The following is a 22,586-nucleotide window of genomic DNA, read 5'->3' as shown; positions in this document are numbered from 1 at the left end:
AAGAGAGTGCAAGGATGTAAGGCACTTGGCTTGCAAATGGCCAAGTCCAGTTTGATCCCTGACTCCTTGATATGGTGTATGGCCCTCTGAGCACTGCTGGGTATGGTGCAGTAACAAAACTAAACAATATCCACAAAATACAGAAATCTTGGAATTTATATTCCTGGAAACAGTGAATTAGGTAGTAAATATTATTAGAGGAACAATAGCATAGTGGTAGGACGTTTGCCTTGCACGCAGCCAACATGGCCGACCCGAGTTCGATTCCTCCGCCCCTCTCGGAGAGCCCGGCAAGCTACTGAGAGTATCTCACCCGCACAGTAGAGCCTGGCAAGCTACCCATGATGTATTCTATATGCCAAACACAGTAACAACAAAGTCTTCAATGGAGGCGTTACTGGGCCCCCTCAAGCAAATCGATGAACAACGGGAGGACAGACAGACAGCAATCAAATCAGAGTTGTAAATTTTAACTCTACTATCTTCCTTCCTTCCTTCCTTCCTTCCTTCCTTCCTTCCTTCCTTCCTTCCTTCCTTCCTTCCTTCCTTCTTTCCCCTCTTTCTTTCTTTCTTTCTTTCTTTCTTTCTTTCTTTCTTTCTTTCTTTCTTTCTTTCTTTCTTTCTTTCTTTCTTTCTTTCTTTCTTGTGTATGGGTTAACCCAGCGATGCTAAGGGCTTGTTCCTGACTCTGGCAGGCCTTGTACAGGGCAAGTATCCTAACTTCTGTACTCTCTCTCTGGCCCCACAATTTCATTTATTTGCTCCTTTAATTAAAGTGAACTTTGGGAGCCATTCATAAAATGGCTTACTTTGGTCACTAATTAGGCCAGCTTCCACTGAACTTTGATCCATGTTTATGCACAGAATTTCAAAAGAAGATCACTTCACCTGTACCCAGGATGAGGTATTCATGGAAATTTGAACTTCAAATGACTAGTGCTTGGCAGGCTGAGGCCCTCAGGGGGCAATTTATTGCCCAGATATCTAGATACTAGCACTTGTCCTCCAGATTTAGAAAACATTGTTGCTAGTATCTTCCCACCAAAATCTGTGTTGGACTTAACCCAATATCATTCTAACAATCTTAGGCAGAAAGGTAAGTGCACAAAAAACTCTATTCTTAAGGGAATAGCATAAATCTCATTTAGGAATTAGACAGGGAGATCAGAAAGATAAGTCAGCAGGTAGGGGACATGCCTTACAGGTGGTTGACCCAGGTTTGAATTCCATAATTTCACACTTTCCTCTGAGCTCCCTAGGAGTAGTTTCTGAGAACTTCCAGGTGTTGACCACAAACCAGAAAAGGACATTTTATATATATATATATATATATATATATATATATATATATATATATATATATACTAAGTAAGCTAAGGCATCATATATATGTATTATATATTACTACTATATTTATTTGTAGGAAATATACACAGACTAGGTATAACATCATACATGGGTACATATATTTTTAGAAAACATATATATGCTTATTTTACTTGTCTTTATGAATAATAAAGATGCCGGTAAACACTTATGTCTACAGACACGTTCATAAAGTAATTGTCTTTCCCCTTAAACCAGAGCTTGTGATCACTGATGTGAACACCCTTTATTCCCACAGCCTCCTGCTCGCCCTAGACCTTGTTTTGCTTTTGTCCTCTCAGTATGTGAGGGCTGACCTTAGCAGAAAGCCAGCTGTCTTAAATATGGCAGGTCATCTATCAATTCCTCCCCAGGCTGTCCAAGTTCCTTTTAATCTCACTTGTAATTTTCCAAGGGAGGTTTACAAAAGCCACAACAGAATTTTAATGTTCTAAAATACCTATGAAGACATACACATTTCCTCTTTCAAAAGGACAGACTGTAGGCCAACTGTTTTTAGGGAAGATAAAGACATTTTCTAAGTTAAGGTTATTGTATTTAAATTGGTCATGAATGGAGTAATTTGAAATGCTTTTAAGAAATGATTCTTTTTGCATGTAGTTTAGCTTAGCACAGGCACACTTTTTGTTCTTGAATGCCTATTAAAAGATTTTTTTTCTTCTCCACAAACAAAATATTAATTGCCTTCATAATTGCAAAATATTCACCCCACTAATTTGCAAATGCATTCATTATGCATTACAAGAATTAGATCCAGGAACTAATGGCAAAATTAATGGATAGTCCAAGCCCCCATTGAGAAGAAAATATAGGCTCTGGGAAATACTCTGATGAAGTATAGACTGAGGGCCCTTAAATATTAAAGCAATAATGACTTTTTTGAGATAACTAGATTAAGAGACTCAGATTTCCCAGATCAACTAGCACGTAAATACTATAAACTAAAGGGCTGCATCCCAAATTAGTTTGGTAAGTGGACTTTTATTTTAATCATCTGTGTTATTAGTCAGACTTCTCTGAGGTGGTACATACAAATGAAATAAGGTTAGTGGGAAATCGTACTATCCTATTACACAGATCATCAGATGAGAGGGTAATTATTAGTGATGTCATGAAGATGCAACTTTATATATATGATTCATTCAGAAAATATCAAATCTCTATTGTGATTAAATTATGAGAATACAAAATAAACATGATCAATTTTAACTTTAGGAAGTACTAATTAGGTCCAGAGATATAGAATATGGAATAAAACACGTGCCTTGCACATGGCCAACCATGTGAGTATGCTTCCCCAATACCACCAGGAGTCATCTCTGAAAAGAGTCAGGAGTAAGCCTTGAGAACATGGCTCATGTGTGTGGCCCCGCTTTGCAACAACCTCCACCACCAAGAAAAAAAAGATTTATTATTTATGAGGAAAAATTGTTTCTCATCCAAAAGGTATGTAGGAAAATATATATAGTATAGATGGGGATAATGATTCAAAAACATTGGCATTTAATCAATATGAGAAGTTATATATTCCAGGCAAGTCTATCCAGATAGAGAGAACAGTACATTTTGAAAAATTAAGAATTAAATGCATGGTGCATGTGAGTGGTTAGGAAAGTATGTTAGAAAGTAGGTGAATTCTTTACTACTCCTAAAAAGAGACATAAAAGATACCTAAAAAAGAAAATGCAAGCAGGGATATAGCAGAAGAGGTAAAAATAACAAATTTGAGAAATCATCAAAAATCAGAGTGGATATAATCTATTACCTAGTCCTTTAACATCTAGTTATATCAGTAACCGACACAATATTCTCATTATGTGTCAGAGAGGTTGCTATTATGGGTATTACCCTATTGACATCAGCTCTAGGCCCGACATACCTGGGGTCCTACCTGGCAGAAGGCTTGACCATCATAGGATATTCAACCTTAACCTAGGACTGTGGGTTTGGAAGACCTTGTCACTTTGTTGAGAAAAAACAGCAAAATATTTCTGTCCTTTTGCTTTAGGATCATTCTTCTGTCTCTTTTCAGTAGATTCTACTACCTATGGTTATTTTAGTGTCATTTTCTAATCTATCTTTTCAGCAATACATGCCCCCCCCCCCCCGCCCCATCAATCTACCTGCAACATTGCCTTGAAAAACATAAACTTACATCACGTCCTTTGGTAGGAAACTCATGGGCAAACATTCCCTTTTCATAGATCAAAATTAATTTTATCCAGATTGCCTTTTACTTTCCTTGTTAATTTAGAACTACCCATCTTCAATACATGAAAGGCAGATCTATAATGAAAGGCGTATTGCCCAATTTCACCTAAATGATTCAAGTTTAGTACACATGGCATGTTGGGTTATTTGAAATTGAAAAATACTTCCAGGGTTGCTGAGGCTAAATTGGAAAAAAATGAATTTGAGGTTGTTGAGAAAGCTTTTTTTTTCTAAGAAGCACATAATGCTAATAATATTAGCAAAAGATTCCTCTTTTTTCGTGCCCTAAATATTTTCTGGTCTATGTAAGAAACATAGTGACTTAAACATCTACCTGTATAAGAGGCTTACCAAGAAAAATTAGATTAAAACACTTTTATTGTTTGGTATGGCTATGCATCATCTTGGTTATGAAAAGTTATGATCTTGCAACAGAAGTTTTATAGTTGCTATCTACTTAGCTGGGAACAATGCACCATCAGTGCTCAGGAATTGCACCTGGAGTTGCACAAAAGACTATAAGGGATGCTGAGGAGTAGATTGAGGTTAGGTGAATGCAAGCCAAGCACCGAATCTGATGCACTATCAGTATGACCCCCGTGGCTCTTTTTTATATATTTTAGAGACAGATTTTATTCTGGTCTCACATTACTCTATCAGAACAGAGAAAAATGTGACTAGGTACTTTGTTTTATCTTAGAGGTTTTTTTTTCACCTTAAGATGTTAACAGTACCATTTTTGGAATGCAATTGATGGTAAAGCTGTGAGTGTAGATATCCCCATGTTTTTTTAATACTAAAAGAGTTACCATATGGGAGGCAGAACTATTTGGAATGTTTTTAGAAGTTCAGAATAAGGATAATTGATATACAATCTCAGGCGAGTATTTTCTTTTAATATTATTGACCTTTATTTGTGACATGTCCTGAATTTTCCTATGAGAATAAAAATAATCAGTCAAAGAGTCAATCAAAATGTCTGTATACCTAACAGGAGCATTTCAAAAGCAATGCTGTTGGCTACCCCTTACAACACAGACATCTATAATTTTATGGTTCCATGATTTCATGGATTGGTTTGACATAGCACCACTTTCACTTAAAAAGATTCAAAGTGGTTAAATATAACATAAAGCTGCATTAAACTACACAGAACAGTAAAATACCAAGATCTAATGGCAAGAATAAATATGAATTGTGTTGATTGCCCCATTATAATGGAAGTAAACCACAAAAACATGGACTTCTAAGGCAAAAGTTGCATTCATTTGGGAGAAAGTAATGACTATCCAAAAACTGTTCAGTCATTGTAGGAAATAACAGGAATCAGGTATAAATTCAATTTAATTATATTATTTAAGAAAACATGGTGGAAAAAGACAGCTGGTGTACCATGAAATAATGCAGGAAAAGTCAAAGTTGGAGACATAGTACATGGGTTAAGATACATGGCTTGCATAACACTGACCAAGGTTAGACCTCTGGTATCACATGTTCTGTTGTCCAAGAATTACTGGCAGAAGATGTGTGGTGTTCTGAGCACCTGATGGGAGATAGCAAATATTTTTTTTTAAAGTGTTAATTTCAATTAGGAAAAAACGAGATCAAGATGATTTCTCAGTGCATGACTTATATGTGCTGGAACTCATCTTTTTGTTATTGTTGTTGTTTAACTTGGTCCTCAGATAACACCAGTGTTACAAGCTTGGGCAACATTGAATCAGCAATCTGAGCATTGAGCCATTGGACCAGTTTGACCCACAATTTTGAGCATGGTCTTTGGTCCCCAAGCATTGCTGGGACCCTGCCCTGCCAAATAATAAAAAACGAATGACAAGAACCTAGAGATTTTAAAATGAAGTGAGAAATCACTCCTAGTCTTGGGTTTCTACAAATACTTCATGTAACAGTCTGGGAATTATTTTAAGGACACGTAGGCATTCAGAGAATATTGACTGCTGAAAATAAAACAAGAATGAGAGGAGGAAAGGTAAAAAAAAAAAGGAAACAGACAAATGGGTGAAAACAAAAATACTGCAGACCATGAAAGAGAAAAATAAATCAAACATAAAAATGGGGAACTATAACTATATTCAACAGACTAAATGAAAAGAGTTGGTCTACCTTACATGGATTAAACAAAGCTGTGGTTGCTTTTGAAAGAAGGATAAAGAAAAGAAAAAAAGACTATGGTACTAGCAAAATGTTTTGATGACACATTGAAAAAGTATGCCCAAAGGAGAATTCAACCGTTCTGAGGATAGATGCAGATGTTGCAATAGAATCAGCTCTAAGAAATATTCACAGTAAATTTCAATACTCCATTTTCCTGAGGTCACTGAAAAGCATGAAATTTCTGACACGTTAGCATTGCATGATTTTTTAAGTGAAAAGAAGTCAATAATCTTTACTAAATAACTAAGTCCAAATTGCAGTGCACTTAATATCGAATGGGCATTAAGCTATGTATTGTCACTCTATTGTTTACATGTCTTATTAACTCCATTTTAAGATAAAATTAGTATTTAAAAGGCAAAGCACTTCACTTAAGGTCACTCAAACACTAAGTAGCAGAGAAAGGATTAGAACACAGGCCTTCAGGTCTCACAAACCACCTTCTTAAATGGGATCCTCCCCCCGCCCCCTTTATTTTTGTGAGATCCGCTGTTGTGACTTGAAGCAGATGGTTTTCAGCAGCTTTGCGTAGGACAGAGCACAGATAATGTCAGCTAGCTGCCAAGTCCTTGCAGTGATAGTGTCATGGGCCATGTGTGCTGACATGACCAGAATCGAGAAAAATAAACAGGGGTCACTGACGTAGGATGCAGTTTCAGACCACTGATTCTTAACAAACTTGTCAGGGGTGCTTTCCCTGCACTGGCAGGCTGGGTTCCCAGGCACACAGACTGGTCGCATTGTTCACCTGGGGCGGAATCGGACAACTGGGCTTTGGAAACAACAAATGGAGGGAGTCTCTAGGGCCAGAGTGAAAACCAAAAACTGTCATCTGTGCAGCCATTTGAATCTACATAAAACATCTTCCAAATTCAATGGGATGGGAGCTTTCACAAATAGAATATATTAGAAAAGAAATTTAGGTTTATATATATGACTTTCCATCAAAGTGATATTACATTTTACAAATTTCAGGTGTGCGGGACTGAAAATAGACATATATTTATGCTACAGTAAACTTACCACTAAAAATACAATTCTAATCTGCACGATACAATTGATCTCTTCTACCTGATTCACTTGCCCTCTTCTTTTTTCTTTTCTGATAACCACTCATTGGTGTTATCTAAAGGTTTATGTCTGCTATATGTCTTTTATTTTCACTTTTTCTCTGTGTAACACGTATGAATGAAACTATGAGGCATTAATCTTTCTCTTATTTTGCTAAGCATAACAAACTGAAGGTCTACTGAAGTTGTTACAAATAAAAAAATGTCAAGATATAATCAATTTCTTCTATTTTAGGGGGGGAGCATATCCAGGGGTGTTGAGGTACACTCGTGGTAGGATACCTATGGGGGTTCCAGGAGTCAAAACCAGGCCAGCCACATGCAAGGCAAGAGCATTACTGCTCTGCTCTTCTGGCCCTGATGTCAACATTTTAATCATTCAAATGCATTCTCTTGTGCATAGATACCATATTTATTTTTCTATTAATGATTCCATTTTTCCTGCTCTTGGTTATTGCAAATGAAATACAGTAAACATGGGAATGCATATATCTCTTCAACTTAATTTTAATACTTTAAAACTCCCAGAAGTAGTATATTTTCTACTTAAATAAATGGGATTTATTTTCATTTTTAGAAGAACTCTCCATACTTGCACGCAGGTATGGAGAGTTCAATTGCTTCATCCCTCTACATCTTCTCTAATACATGAGTCTTTTCTTTAGGATAATAATCATTTTTCCAGGGTGAAGAGATGTAATGTAATTTTTGTGTGGTTTGGATCTTTCTAATATAAAGGGAATACATTTTTTCTCTACCTGATGGCCATCTGCATTCTTCTTTAGACAAGTGCATGTTACAAATCTTTTTTCACTTTCTTCAGGGGGGAAGGAATCTGAGCTATAGTACTCAGAGCTTACTCCTTGCTCTGTGTTCATTGATCACAAAAAAAGCAAAGTGCCATATTTAACCCAGGAATGATTTCACCATGCCCCTTTTTTACATTTTTTAACCAAGTTGTTTAAAATTATAAATTTAAGTTTAATTCCATTAAAGATATATAATCAAAACTAAGTTCTGTCTAATTGCTGACCACTAAAGGAGAATGTCAATAACCTCTATTCTCCTCCTCTGTATCTCCATCCTGATTTTCTTCAAGACATCTCTACTTTGAATTTTTGATTCCATTATGTTATGTAACAAAGAGCACTTATTCATTGAACTATATGTGCTAGATTTATTGTGTTCTTGATTATTTCTTCCCAATCAAGAGTCATATGACCTTTTACGGTTCCCTGGATATTCCAAGGAGGCCCTTTGGTTGAACAGGAAAGACTTGGGACATGGGAAGGAAACAAGTTCAAAAGGAGACCAAGTTCATGAAGAGGTTGAGAAACAGTCTGGTGATTGGGAACACATGATGCTATAAAGATATTCTTTTTAAAAATTCTAGCTGTAACATTGAAGAACCATACAATTTTGAACATCTAGGATTTTTGCAAAGTTTATAATATATAAAAGAAATAATTTGAATTGCAGATTATGATGAGAACAATTTTAACTTCTGACTACATGTCAAAATATTTGAGAACAGGTGTTATTTTACAGAAGAATGTGCATAACTATGTAATTTAATAATTAAGATATTAGTAATACAGTTAGGGAGATAATTCAAAAGGTATAACAGATGCATGACATGTGCAAAATACTTAGTTTAATCCCTAGTCCCACATGCCTACCCAAACACTGCTGGGTCCAGGTGTGGTAGTCTCCAAGTAATGTAGATCACATACTTAGGGGGAGAAAAATGGATCTGACAGGGATGCTGAATATGTGGAATGGAGACAAATAGTTAATGGCACAAAATTTAAGTGCATTAAAGGAGCCAGTCCTATGGGGTATATTAGACTTGATGGAATGAGTAACCCTTTCATCTGGGACTGGAGAAGGCATGTATCTGGTGTTATGTGTAGGTGCTAATCTCAGGTGTTACAGTCATTCTTTTATTTTATGCGTGTGGTTATTACCTCATAGATAACAAGTAACAGGGCAAGATAATATTATAAAAAGGATTTTTTAAACGTCTACAGATCTTAGAAATAAAGATCCTGAAGAAATAAATGCAGCACAGTAAAGGGCAATGAATAATGAGTAAAGCAATTTTTAACTGTCTTAAGACAAAGCTCCATTCAGTAAGACTGAAAACTGATAGTGCTAATCACCAGGGGCTTTAACATTGTCAATAATTCCCAACACCTGTGTGAAAGGCCAGTAACTAAGGAACACTGGTTAATTTTTTTCTTCTGTAGAATCCATGATTAGAACTTAAATAGTGAGAGTGCAGGGGGAAATTTCCTTTGCCTCCACATATGAAGCTGGTCCAGAAAGGAAAATATAGGAGAAAAAGGACAACTTAAATACATATGGACGATTTACATAATTGTAAATTCTAGACTCAACAAAAAAATGAGGGCGTTCGCCTTACAAGCGGCCAACATGGCCGACCCGAGTTCGATTCCTCCGCCCCTCTCGGAGAGCCCGGCAAGCTACCGAGAGTATTCGATATGCCAGACACAGTAACAACAAAGTCTCCAATGGAGACGTTACTGGGCCCGCTCGAGCAAATCGACGATCAACGGGAGGGCCTTTACCTTTACCTTTTTATTTTTCCTTGCTGATTTAAGGGAAAGTCTTGAAATCCCTGATTTTGAAGAGAAAGGAAATAATAAAACAGTTGAAGGTGACTCTTGTCAAAAACAAATGCTGATCTCTCTCATAAAAGGGTACTTTTGTATTGAGATGATCCTCAAATCTAGAGACTCTTTATTTTTTAAGGAAAAACTAACAGATTTTCTTGAAGTCCATAAGGACTCAACTGTCCTTAGCTCCACTGCAAGGTATGTATTAGAAAAATATCTAAATATTTTAGGGAGGCATTGATTGAAATACAAAATTTCTTTTTTTTTTTTTTTTGCTTTTTGGGTCACACCTGCCAATGCACAGGGTTTACTCCTGGCTCTACACTCAGGAGTTACCACTGGCGGTGCTCAGGGGACCATATGGGATGCTGGGTATCTAACCCTGGTCGGCCGCATGTAAGGCAAATGCCCTACCCGTTGTGCTATTGCTCCATCTCCGAAAATTTCTTATGTTCAGGCACATCCTTCTTTTCATGGCATGCTTTTTTTCGATGTAATCCTAAAGGACACATACATGTGGGAGCTTAGAAGAACTTGGCTATCTTCACTTTCCTGTGACCTCATTGAAGTCATCTGCCACTGTCAGTGCTGCTCCAGTCAGAGAAACACCATAACCTTGCCCTGGTTTTTGTCTCTCAAGAGATTCATCAGTATACCTGTTCTATATGGGGTATATGGATTAGGGTATTTGTGACACTCAAGATGAATTGCTTGGACATTTTAATTAAAAGACTTAAAACCTTTTGCACTCCCAGTGAGTTTCGAGCTTCAGAGTACTCTACTTACTTCATGGAGAGCTTTGCTCTAGTAATTGCTTTGTTCCTCATCAGTAACCTTTCTATCAATTTATTCACCCACCCACTGAAGAGTTAGGAAAGATGCTAACTAGCATGGTTCTTATGCAGGGCACTGAGAAGTTATTGGAAATGCAAAGTTACTTGGCCTCATGACCTTATATTCTTCAGAGGACCACCATGCAGTGTTTCAATTTATTACTTAATTATAACCGTTATAAGTTTTCTAAGAATTATACATAAGTTCTTTCTATTTTTACCTAATAAAAATGTATTAACATGATAAATTGAGCATTAAAATATCTAAAAATTTGGCCACCCAAAACCTTTAGCTATTTAGAATAATTCCCTTAAGGGTCAGGAAAATCATTCATTTAATATAAATGAAATAAATACATTTATTTATTAAGCCAAGTATACAAGGTTTCCCTTAGGCATGCACAAACATTCAAGAATATTTAGGATTGCATTTTCCCACATATATATTTTATGCACCACCTAAGTTTATTGATTTATAATTTTAACAAGATCCTTTAAAAGTAAAGTCCTTAGGGGAAAAATTTCAAATGAGCAGCTATACATTGCTGTTAGCAAAATAACTGTCTCTTCTTCCCTATTATGGTAACTACTGGCTGCCATAGCAACACCCACCTCTCCCTCAACCCCAAGCATAGCAGAGCTTCCTGGATGAAAAGCTCAATGCCTTAAGAGACTTCAAAAGGCTCTTGCACAAAGCATTCTAAATCCTTTGCCTTAAAGCCATTACCATCCCATGCCACAGAAAGACTGGATATACCATTTTATTGATTATGTCCTGCTTGTCTATCTACTCCATTTCTCTTTGTCCAGAACATTAGAGGGAAAAAAACCTTCCATGGAGGAGGCACACCAAACATAGACTTTTAAAAATAAGTACTCCATTGTTGGATTGCAAAATCTTTTACATGCATTCAAATCAATTAGGTATTTAAATTTACTAATCTCTTCTGATTGTGCTCCTTATTTCACCTTTCCCCCCCATGTGTTTTGGGAGAAGTACCCATGACTACTCACGATCCAGTAAGAGTGCCATGTTCTCTCATGGCTTAGACTTGGTTAGTATTGTGGGGACTTCTTTCTCCTTCCTCTGTACCCAACTCCTTCCCATCAACTCAGGCAATGATTACCTTGTAATTTTTGTCTCTTAGGAAGCTTTCCCATTTCTCAGGAATTCATCAACCATTAATTAGGAGCTGTGCACTATTTAGAAATTCCACTTCAGTAACCTGTACCAGTAGTCATCATCATGGTGCTGATGAAAGTTATCTGAAATTTCCACCTTACTTCCCGATGGCCTAACAGACAAATAGCTCTTTTATTTACTTTAACCCAATCTATATTCCCCCAGTCAAGTTTCAAATAATGCCCACTAAGTGGCAGCCTATTGTGAAGAAAACAGCAACATTTATTAACATGACCCAGTAGTAAAGAAAGAAGGAAAACACAGGAACAATTTTTTAAAAATTTTTATTAGCGAAACACCATGAGGTGCAGTTGTAGACTTACAAATTTTTGTGCTTGTGTTTTGATTATACAATGATCAAATACCCATCCCTCCACCAGTGCCCATTTTCCACCACCATGGATCCCAGCATCCCTCCCCCGCCACCCCCCCATCCCACCCTGCCTCTGTGGCAGAGCATTCCCTTTTGAGGAACAAATTATTAAGATGAGTTTTATAGAGTAGTAGTAGGGCTGGAGCAATAGCACAGTGGTAGGGTGTTCGCCTTACAAGCGGCCAACACGGCCAACCTGAGTTCGATTCCTCTGCCCATCTTGGAGAGCCCGACAAGCTACCGAGAGTATCTCGCCCTCATGGCAGGGCCTGGCAAGCTCCCCGTGACGTATTCGATATGCCAAACACAGTAACAACAAAGTCTCCAATGGAGACATTACTGGGCCCGCTCGAGCAAATCGACGATCAACGGGAGGGCCTTTACCTTTTACCTTTTATAGAGTAGTAAATTGCAGCAAAAAAAAAAAAAAATAGGGGCAGCAATGGATGAACCAGAGTGGCAACATGCAGAATATTTCTTAGGAAAGTTAGGGAAGGTGTCTCAGTGGAGATGATATTTAAGCTGGATATAATGAAAAGAAAACAGCCAATAAAGAGACCAGGTTAGTCTCACATTCCAAGCAAAGGAAACAACCTGAGCAAAAACTTATGGACAAGTAGATTGCCATAAACAACAAAATGGCTTAGTGAAATGAGAAAAAGGAGAATGGTAATTTGTCTTGGGAACATAGACAAAACCCATACAGCCTTAGGGTCTTAAGATCATGAGGGGAAAAATAATATATATTTTTCTAAAATATAAACTAAAAAAGCTAGACATTTCCTCTGATGTCTAAAATATAATCTAAAAAGTTAGACATGTCCTCTGATGTTTTCAGGCATAAGGAAAATTTATTACACACAATATGCCCCAAACTATGCTAAGTGCATTTCACTGAAGAGTTTATTACATTGCATTAACAAATCTCATGTAGGATTTACAGGTGAGGAAACAATAGTACAGAATGCTAAGTAACTCCTCAAAAGCAAGAAAGCAGTATAGCTAGGAATTGAGTCTGAATAATCTATTTTCAGATTTAAAACTTTAATCCAGTGTGGAAATATTTTTCAAACATCTTAAGGAACATGCTATGGCACAGCAAAGTGCCACAAATGACACAAACATTTTATCATTCTGGCCTCCAGAACCTTATTTGATAAACTCATTAAAATGAGTTTACAACTCTAAGGTTACAAGAATTTTTATGGATGGCATTGTCATGATCAAGATTAAGTATTAAATAAGTATTTGCCATCTTCAAAGTTTGTATCCAAACACTTAGAGCACTAAAATGGACATGTTTACCACAAAATTTTGTAGAGAGAACAACTTAATTGTAGGGAACATAAACTCCTGGCGGATAAGAACATGCAAGGTAAAAAGAGTCACTAAGATGATTAATTGGATGGTTTATGCAGACTTACTTAGGTGTGGATGGGAGATGGGGTGACATGGAGAAGGTGAAAAAATAAATAAATGGGAAAAGCTTCAAATGGAATAATTTCTGTAGAGGAATCCTATATGGCATAAGAGGTACTCCAGGCTATAAAAATGAGCCTTTGTCCAGTGGGCATTTAAACTGATATACTTGACTCCTACCCTCACTACACTGATTCTCGCTTATCCATTTGGATAAAGCAAATTTTCAGGGGCTAGTTTGGGTAGAATGATGGCACAGCTGTCTGTGCTCTTGCAGAAAAGGATAAAGTGTTGTTACTTTTCCCTACCACATAGAAATGTGGAGTGACACTTACATTACTCCTTGTCAAGTTTAGGGACAGAGACTTCAACATGCATGCTCCTGAACATTAGAGGACCTGTCAAAAAGGTATTGTTGGGTCTTAACCACTTAAACCTCTGTTAAGTGATAAACTTCTTGTTTAACCCCCCTAGTAAAGGTTGTTAGAGAAAGATAATAAGACAGAATTGACCTCCTACCAGTCCTAGCTTTGATCTGAGGAAATTTTGTTTGTCATGTCCTGAGGTGGGACTTTTTGTCATTGCTTATCTTCATTTCTGTTTTTCCTGTAAGGAGACTTAGATGGCATTTATATACCTACCTCTCAAAGAAAGGCAACATCTAATAATAATTATTCCTTAAAAATTATGTAAGTCGGGTTAAATGAAGTAAAAGCCCTTTCACTGGAGCTGGTCAAGGTGACCAGCAAGGCAACTAATATCGTTAAACATAATAAAATTAATCTCTTGATCCAAAAACTAAAAATCTGGAAAATGTGAGCAACCTAAACTTAAGTAGATTTTCCTTCAAGTTAACAAATGTGAAATTTTGGTCCTAAATTTCCCAGGAAATGGATTACTTGTACCTTGAATGCCACAGGCTTTATAATGAAAACTAATGGTTCTAAGGAAAAGAATAAGTCAAACTTCAAATGAAGAAGCCATTAAAATATCTCTTAAAAGATAACAGAGTTTGTTTTGAGCATTAAATGCTTAATAGTGCCCAGTAGGCTTAACCACGAAGATAATTTGCTTGCATAGCTTCTCCCTGTAAGAGTCAGAGTCATTTTTCTGTCAACTTCTCCTCATTCAAGGTTAGCAATTACAATAGGTTACTAGAAAACACCATTACCTGGAATACCTTTACAATGATTTAATTTGCTTTTGCTAAACTCAGATAAAAAGATAAATGTTACCCAGAGAGATGAAGCTCCTGGAGTCAGCATATTGGTGGAATTGGGACTCTAATTGGCTGACATATTCACCACTTCCTCTGTCAGTGGAGCCTGGAGACTAGAATTGGCTCTGTTTGTGGTTGGGTCCTAGTAGTCTCATAACCCTCCCCCACATAATGGTGACAAGGTTCTAATGCCTCCTCTGGCAGATGGAAAGTAGATAGTTTTTTAGGGAGTGCATGAAATGTTATGTAGAACTCTTCTTTGGAGAATGAAGAAAGAAAGAAAGAAAGAAAGAAAGAAAGAAAGAAAGAAAGAAAGAAAGAAAGAAAGAAAGAGAGAGAGAGGGTCGGTCATATATATTAAGAAAATGTCTACCCTAGATTATTAAATTTTCAATTCCTTGTATGAGAATTTCTGTATTCCTTTTTATCCTGCCAATGCTCTCAAGGTTTCCTGGCGGTCCATTTAATCACAAACTTTTCTTAACAATTGAGAGGTAAGGTGATATAGAGACATCAATATCAATTGCTTCTTTACCTTAAACTCATCTTTCTGCAATACTTAATTCCCCTATTATTTTCTGTGTAAACTCAAGAAGGGGGCACAGCACACAGAGGCGGTGGCTCTATCTCTCCGGCCCCCCACATTCGGTAGTCTCACCCTTCTTCCCCCACCCTGGGGAGGTCAATGGCGATGGGCAGGCAAAGGAAGGAACGAGGGCCAGACTGGTTGGTCTTAGTTACAGTTTATTCCAATCCTCTCTCCATCCACATCAGTCTCTCTTCTCTGCCTCTGCCTCCGCTTCTTCCTCCCCCATGCTACTTCATTCTCCTTCTCCATCCCCCTTCATCCATCTTCTCTGGAGTCTGTCTTCTGATCCCTCTTTCTCTTCCTTCTGATCTCCCAGCCCCCTCTTACAGTCTAGATAAATCCCAAAGCATGAGGAGTTGGGGCAATAATTACACATAGGTATGGTCACAATCAAGACAGGTAGAACTCTTTCCCTCAGGGAAAGCTGCTCCTAGGACAGATCCTCTCTCAGCAGGATGACCCACCCTAGAGCAGAATCTCATTGGGTGTGTCTCTCCTCTCCTTGTCCAGACAAGCATATAAGAATATATAATATAAATCATTTTATATAGATACAGTAAGAAATATCTTAAACTTATAGAATTGCTCTCTTAGGGTCATCTCGATCTCAGACTACAGTGCTCAGGCCAGATAGTCTTTCCCACCCCTAGTAGGATCCTTGTATCGTCGTTACTTTTGGATCATGACAGCATTTGCCTATGATCAAACTCTTAGCTTATAGTTAAGAATCGTGGCACTTTGGCCTGGCCCATTTCGATGCCAGCGTAGCTCACCACTTGCCCGGGGTCCATTCAGTCCCTCGTCGGGACCCTGCTTTTGGGGTGTTAGGAACTAAGGGCAACTGAGGCTTAAGTCAAGAAAGCAGATGCCTGGGAGTGAATAATATTCAAAGCCAATTAAGTCCTAAGTTACAAAGCATAATGTTAACGGTCTTCCTGTATCTATACAAAAAGGGCATTGTTTTAAAGTAAACTGTTCATAAGGCATAAGGAGAGGAGAAAGGCAATTTTCACTCATATATATAAAATCATAGATTTCTGAGGAATCTGACCTTACAAATTAAAAGAGTCTGATTAGGGGGAAAGCTGATTATCTGGGTGGGGAGGAGAGCATAGGAAAGACTGTTTACAGATAAACACAATGGAATGGAAGTGCCTCAGGAGCACTGTGATGGTTGTAACCAGATAAACCTAAGCTCCTTGTGGAGGAAGGACAAAGCAATGTCATCCTACAATTTTTTATTTAAAAGTAATAGAAGCATAATGTAAAATATCCTATGCCATTTATAATTAAAAAAGCCATGTCATATCCTAATATCTTAAATCACAATAATCAAATACAAGTAGATCACTAGAAAACAGAACTGGGAAATCTTAACGAAAAAAAAAGAATTATAAATTAAGACTTGATGAAATGGTTTAGGACTTGATGGTTGCTTTATTTGTGTAATGTTGGACCTTTTCAATAATCTTTCTTGGACTTGAAGCTCCTAATTTGGAAAAACATAGAGAGTTGATTTCCTTCCAACACTACATTTGGGAGCAGTGCATAGGCCATGCATGGTTATTTATGATATAAAATACTTAATTCTATTTGAAATTTTGTTTGACGAGATATGACTTACTAGAGAATTTGCTAATACAGGTTTTGAACTTGAATATAGAAATAAGTAATAAAATATATTACTTAATATAAGAAATATAGAAATAAGCATTTATTTATAATGTTATTTTGGTATAGAACAAGCCACAGACAATACCAGTAGTGGATTAAATTTTTTCCACTTGTACTGTTGAAATATTTAACATCTTCAAATTTGCAAGTGTTAATAAGCATAAAAATTAGAGTATGTAAGAATTTGTAGAATTTTTCATTTCAAATTTTCCATTGAATTTATGATTTACGACCCACTGAATTTTTAGTTTACTTTCACTTTGATAATCTTAAAAACAGATGAAAGGTTTTAATAGTTTAGTGTTTGTTTACACTCTATTTTAACAGGTGTGAAAATAATTGAGTTCTTAAATTAAGCAGCATGAATATTATAATAATGAGTCAAAGAATATATGTACATATATCTTATGTTTTGAAACAGTTTATGGTTTTAAGGTATTTTCCAAAATAATGAGTAACTACAAAGTAAAATATAATTTTTCCTGCTACAAATGTCAAAATGTGCTGTTACAGCACATAGTAAAGGTGCTGTATGTGATTCCTTAAGAATTTCCGCATGGATTTTTTTTTCTAATTTTACACTAAAGATAATTGAAACATTGGACTCATAACTGAAACTTGATATTTTAAATGATTTATTTTTGCCATTTTGTAAATGGCAATCTTTGCCATTTAATAGCTAGGAAACATTCAAAATGTAGAAAAAAATCTCAAATGTGTTTTCATAAATTGATTCAGTTAAGATTAACTCCATACCCTTTCTATTTTCTCCAAAAACATTACCTAATCTGCTGATGAAAATAATTTCCATATATCAGAAATAATCTTATATGACAACTTAATGTTAGCGTACAATTGAATGCACCTGCATTTTCTCATTGATTGAAATGCTACACCAATAATAAGTTAAGTCCACTCAGATTTTGTGTTGATGCTTCTTCTCGATTTCCTCTACTGTATTATTCAACCTAAGCACTAACTACTATTCCCTAGATAACTATTTTACAGAGAGACTTAACAGGGTGATTCCAATCATATTGCAATTCATCCTGTCTGTTTTTTATATCAAAATTTAAGTATTTCTTTGTTATTTTTATCTATATTTTAAAAATATCTCAGTATTCCTTTAGGACATTCTATTCAAAATATCTTTAAATGTGAATGCATTTTTATTAAAAGGAGGATTTAAAACCTTTTAATATTGATTTTTTAGATTAAAACATAATTCAAATTCATAATCTGTTTTTCGATTTCAGAATCTATAATGTGAAAAGTAAGACTTTTTCTGAAGTTTGTTTTTTTTTTGCAAAATCTGATCCATTTCTATAAATTTTGAGAGAAAAATAATAAAAATTTAGTTGAATCCTTTAAAGCTGGATAAAAACTATTTATCATAGATATTGGAATATTCAACTACAGATATCTGCTATACTGTAGCATAAGGTGATATTCCAAAATTCAGTGGCATGGTTTCTGTGTTATAGTTCATGTGTATAATTGGGACAGTTATCATTTTTAATTGGCATATCAGAAAGTATACAAACGATAAGTATAAAATTTTACAAATTATCACAAAGTGAACACATAGATCAAGAAAGGCAATTAAAACCACCCAGAATACTCTCCTATGTTCACCTCTTAAAGGAAATATCACACTAACTTCTAAGATTAGTGGGTAATTTCTCACATTTAAACTTTCTAAATAAAGAGCATTTAACATTAGTGTATAAACAAAAGAAAATGGATGTGGAACATAGAATACTCAGTTATATTATTTAGCTGCACTAAATCTAAGAACACTATAAAAAGTTTATTGTTTATTTGATTTATTTCACTAAACACTTCTTTTTGTAGGATTTTTTTAATTTAAAATAGCGTTTGTTCTATTAATGTATAACAAATTATATGTCAAATTCACTGACAAAATAAGAGTGGTTTTTAGTTTTCTTATTATTAATAGTGCTAATGAACATGTTTGTATATGACATTTGGTACATATGTCCACAGATTGAAAAGAACTTCATACTATGTAGCACAGATTTATACTGTGCTATATTTACCTAATTAAGAAAAAAGATTTAAAGTGCCTGAGGGTGTTACTTGGTGGTACTCTCTTTTGCACCATCCCACATGACAAGTGTGAGATCTTTGCTCACTGAATACCATTAAAGAGATGGGAGAGACTGAGAGCTCATTTTGAATATTAAAAGAAAAAAACTAAAAAAAGAGGTATATTTGACCTTGTGAATGAAAAGCAGAATGTCCAAATATATTGTGTCTAACATGAAGCTAACTTTCTTCCAACAATCACTCAAATCTCTCTAGTCATGATGAGTTTAATCCATATCGTACAGAAAGGAGCTGCCTTTAGAATCAGATTGGCCAGATTCACATCTTGGCTAAATCAGTTCTTACCAAGATGGTATGGTCTATCAGTTAAGGAAGGATATTTTATGCTCCTGCTACAAAAAGATTAAAATTTCATAGTTATATAATCAACATGGGTAAATGAGGAAATTTGCTTATTCAGAGTTTACTGAATAAAGACAGCCTTATTCTTTCTTTCATGGAACAATAAGAATAATCTGGCAGACTAATGTAAGCTAAGGTTTGGGCAGGACTATATATACATATTTTTTTGTTATCTTTAACTACTATATTTTAATGCTTTACTTTATTCACCATAAGTCTATCTTAACAGAAATCTCTAAATTTTACCTAATAATATTAATAATAACAATATAGTTTTAAATATGTGCTTGGCCAATTCAATTCTCCTTTTATAGATATCATTTAGTCCTAACAATCTTTGAAGTTGATGTTACTGTCCTAGTTAAAAGTGAGAAAAATAAGACTAAAAGGAATATTAGTGTGGTACATAATTAATAGGGGCTGAAGAAATAATACAGATGATAAGGGGTTTCCCTTGCATGTAGATGACCGAGGTTTAATCACTGGCACTCAACAGGGTTTCCTGAGCACCTCTGGGTCTGTTCCCAACCTAAATAAAGAAATGTTATTAAATTATAACATTGAAAAGTTAGTAAAGCTGAGAATTAAAAGGGTTTTTTTTTCTCTGTCTAAAGCTGTGCTGTTTCTTTTAAACTCTGAAGAAAGCTAATTTCCTGTTCCATTTTTAATCAGTTCTAATCAGTTGCCCTTTCAGGAACTGTGGTTTTTCTTTTATCCTTCAAATTTGATATTCCAGGAGACTTTTTTAAAAACAAATTCTCACATTTTACATCACACTCATATAGCTGAGTCCCATGACCCTGGGAAAGAACAATTTTTAATCTACATGACTCTCCCTTTCCTCTCTTTTTAATGTTCTTTCTTCCTCCCCCCCCCCCCCCCCCCATAGGTATCTACAGATGAAGGCTTGAGTCTGGCCCGAGAGTATAATTGTGCTTTTTTTGAGACATCTGCAGCCCTCCGCTTCTGCATTGATGACGCGTTTCATGGTTTGGTGAGGGAAATCCGCAAGAAGGAGTCCATGAACTCGCTAATGGAAAAGAAACTGAAGAGAAAAGATAGCCTGTGGAAGAAGTTAAAAGTATCACTGAAGAAGAAGAGAGAAAACATGATATGATTTGCTTGTTTCTAACTCTTTTACTCTTTCTCTCTCTCTCTGTCTCTCTCTCTGTCTCTCTTTCTCTGTCTCTCTGTCTCTCTCTGAATTTTATCAGTTGGACAATCCAGATGTCACATACTGCTTCAATTTCCTTCTCTATACATAGTTGCCTATAGGTAAAAGTAAATTAAAAGATGTACATCTTGAGATGGTTTTGTTTTGCCCATAACAGTTGGATGGTTTTTGTCAATCAGCTGGATAGCTGTTTAATTTTTACAATATATTACTAAATAAAATTGACATTCGAATTGCCTCATTTCCCTTGAAAGAGTCTAGCTTCATTTGGTATGTTGTCTCATTATAGAGGAAATATTTAAAATTGCAGAGAAAATGATAAAGTCTCCAGGGCTCTGCCTTTGCCTGATAAGCTCTAGCTATTTGTGCTTCAAGAATCACCGTAAATAATGAAAAAGCTCGGGAAACAATTCAGAGGAGGAGGTAAAACTTGGTCTTTCCTTAATTGTAGAGGTCATGATGCTCTTCCTTGAATTCTCCAGAGACAGATCTTAGAGAAATATTAGAAATTGGTCATGGGTCACTGGAGTATTGAAATAAAATTTTCTGCATATTTGCAGTGTTCTGTCCTGTTTGTGTTTCACAAAACTGTCACAGTGAGGTTACATGCTGTGGCATAGGTATGTTGTCTTTTTAGCAGGGAAATAATAATTACTATGAATTTATGATTTCAATACTCATAAAATGGTCCTTGTTCCCTTTCAATGAGAAGTTCTTCTGAGGACTGTTTACCTGCATCAGGACCATCCACAGAATCAGAGATGAAAACACTCTATTATAGTATATACTCCTTATACTCTCACAAATGACTCTCTCCTCTTAAGCCATGAAACACTTCAGTTGTTGGGGGGGGGGGGGAGTTGGGATTCTTTTTTGTTTTACAATGGATCATCCTAGAAAATCAAACTGCCCATTCAGTCATTTACTCTATTGTGTGAATTGGTTGATTCAAATTCAAGCTTAGAAAGCAGGCTACTAGCAAGAACATTTTGAATATTTAATAGAGTGTTTAGAGAAAAAAATAAAGAGCAGAGATAGAATACATCAATCCCATCTTTATGGTTTGGGGACACTATTCATCATAAATAAAAGGAAGCATGGAGGACATAGTTGTCATTCAACATGCAGACAGTTATTTTATTCACAATGCCCTTGGCACCTGCTTATCTTTTGCCATGCAGGTATGAATCAAGGTACTTTAACATCAAGCTGGAAGATTCACTTGGCCGAAGAACAGTGGGATTAGAAACTCCTGTATGAGAAGAAATTTCATTCAGTATTATATATGTGTGTGTATGTAATATGTATATGTATATATAATAAATTTAGAGACTGTAATTTTTAAACTGTTGAGCCAAAAAATCAACCTTTTAGAACACTGAACTTCTGTTCCTTTATTTTCAAAGGCCAGATTTTTTCCAAACCCGAACAGATACTACTGTTCTACAATGATCAGGTTACCTGAGTATGCATTTACAGATTCTTTTAGACACTGTGACCTTTTGTATTTTTTTTCCAACCTTCATCTGTAAAGTAGAGCAGGCTAATAAAGTTTCCAGCTGTGCCTATCATTCACTCCTGATTTTGTGCTCAGGGATCACTCCTGCCAGGGCTGGAGAACCATATGGGGTATGGGATTGATCCCCGGTCAGCTGCATGCAAGCGAAGCATCTCTCCTGATGCATCTCTCCCGCTTCTCTCTCTCCTCTCTCTCTCATCTGCCTCACTCTCTCTTTCTCTCTTATTTTCAAGCTGATTGTCTTCTTAGTAGACAGGACTACATCAAATGTGCTAGAACAACACAACACTGCATAAAGACTATGTTGATTCTTCCTCTGTATAGAACTAAAAATTCTATACTTTGTTCCAAGATTTTTTTTTGATGCAAAAATAAAACGTATTTTATTTTTTTCCTCTTACTGCTTGTAATATTTTTTTCCTGTCCAAGAAATTGCCAAAGCCAATGGTGGAAAATTTTCTTTCAATATTATTTTCCAAAGACTGGAGCGATAGCACAGCAGGTAAGGCATTTGCCCTGCATGCGACCAACCCAGGTTTGATTCCTCCACCTCTCTCAGAGAAACCGGTAAGCTATGGAGAGTACAGGATTTTGTTTTTAACCAAACATAGGATATCTAAATCTCTATCAAAAGCTCAGAAAACAGAACT

General features: G+C 36.0%; 1 protein-coding gene across 1 annotated transcript in view; it reads left to right on the top strand.

The window, feature by feature from the left end:
- Positions 1-20,413, top strand: part of RIT2 (Ras like without CAAX 2) — a 341,283-nt gene extending 320,870 nt beyond the window's left edge. Inside the window, exon 5 of the mRNA XM_056138174.1 lies at positions 20,133-20,413. Within this exon, the coding sequence (XP_055994149.1) occupies positions 20,133-20,360 (228 nt within the window). The 3' untranslated portion in view covers positions 20,361-20,413. The remainder of the gene's footprint in view (positions 1-20,132) is intronic.
- Positions 20,414-22,586: the final 2,173 nt, after the last annotated feature.

Source organism: Sorex fumeus, unplaced genomic scaffold (assembly GCF_029834395.1).
Source record: "Sorex fumeus unplaced genomic scaffold, SorFum_2.1 ptg000128l, whole genome shotgun sequence".
NCBI lineage: Eukaryota > Metazoa > Chordata > Mammalia > Eulipotyphla > Soricidae > Sorex > Sorex fumeus.
This window is presented reverse-complemented; position numbering and strand designations above follow the sequence as displayed.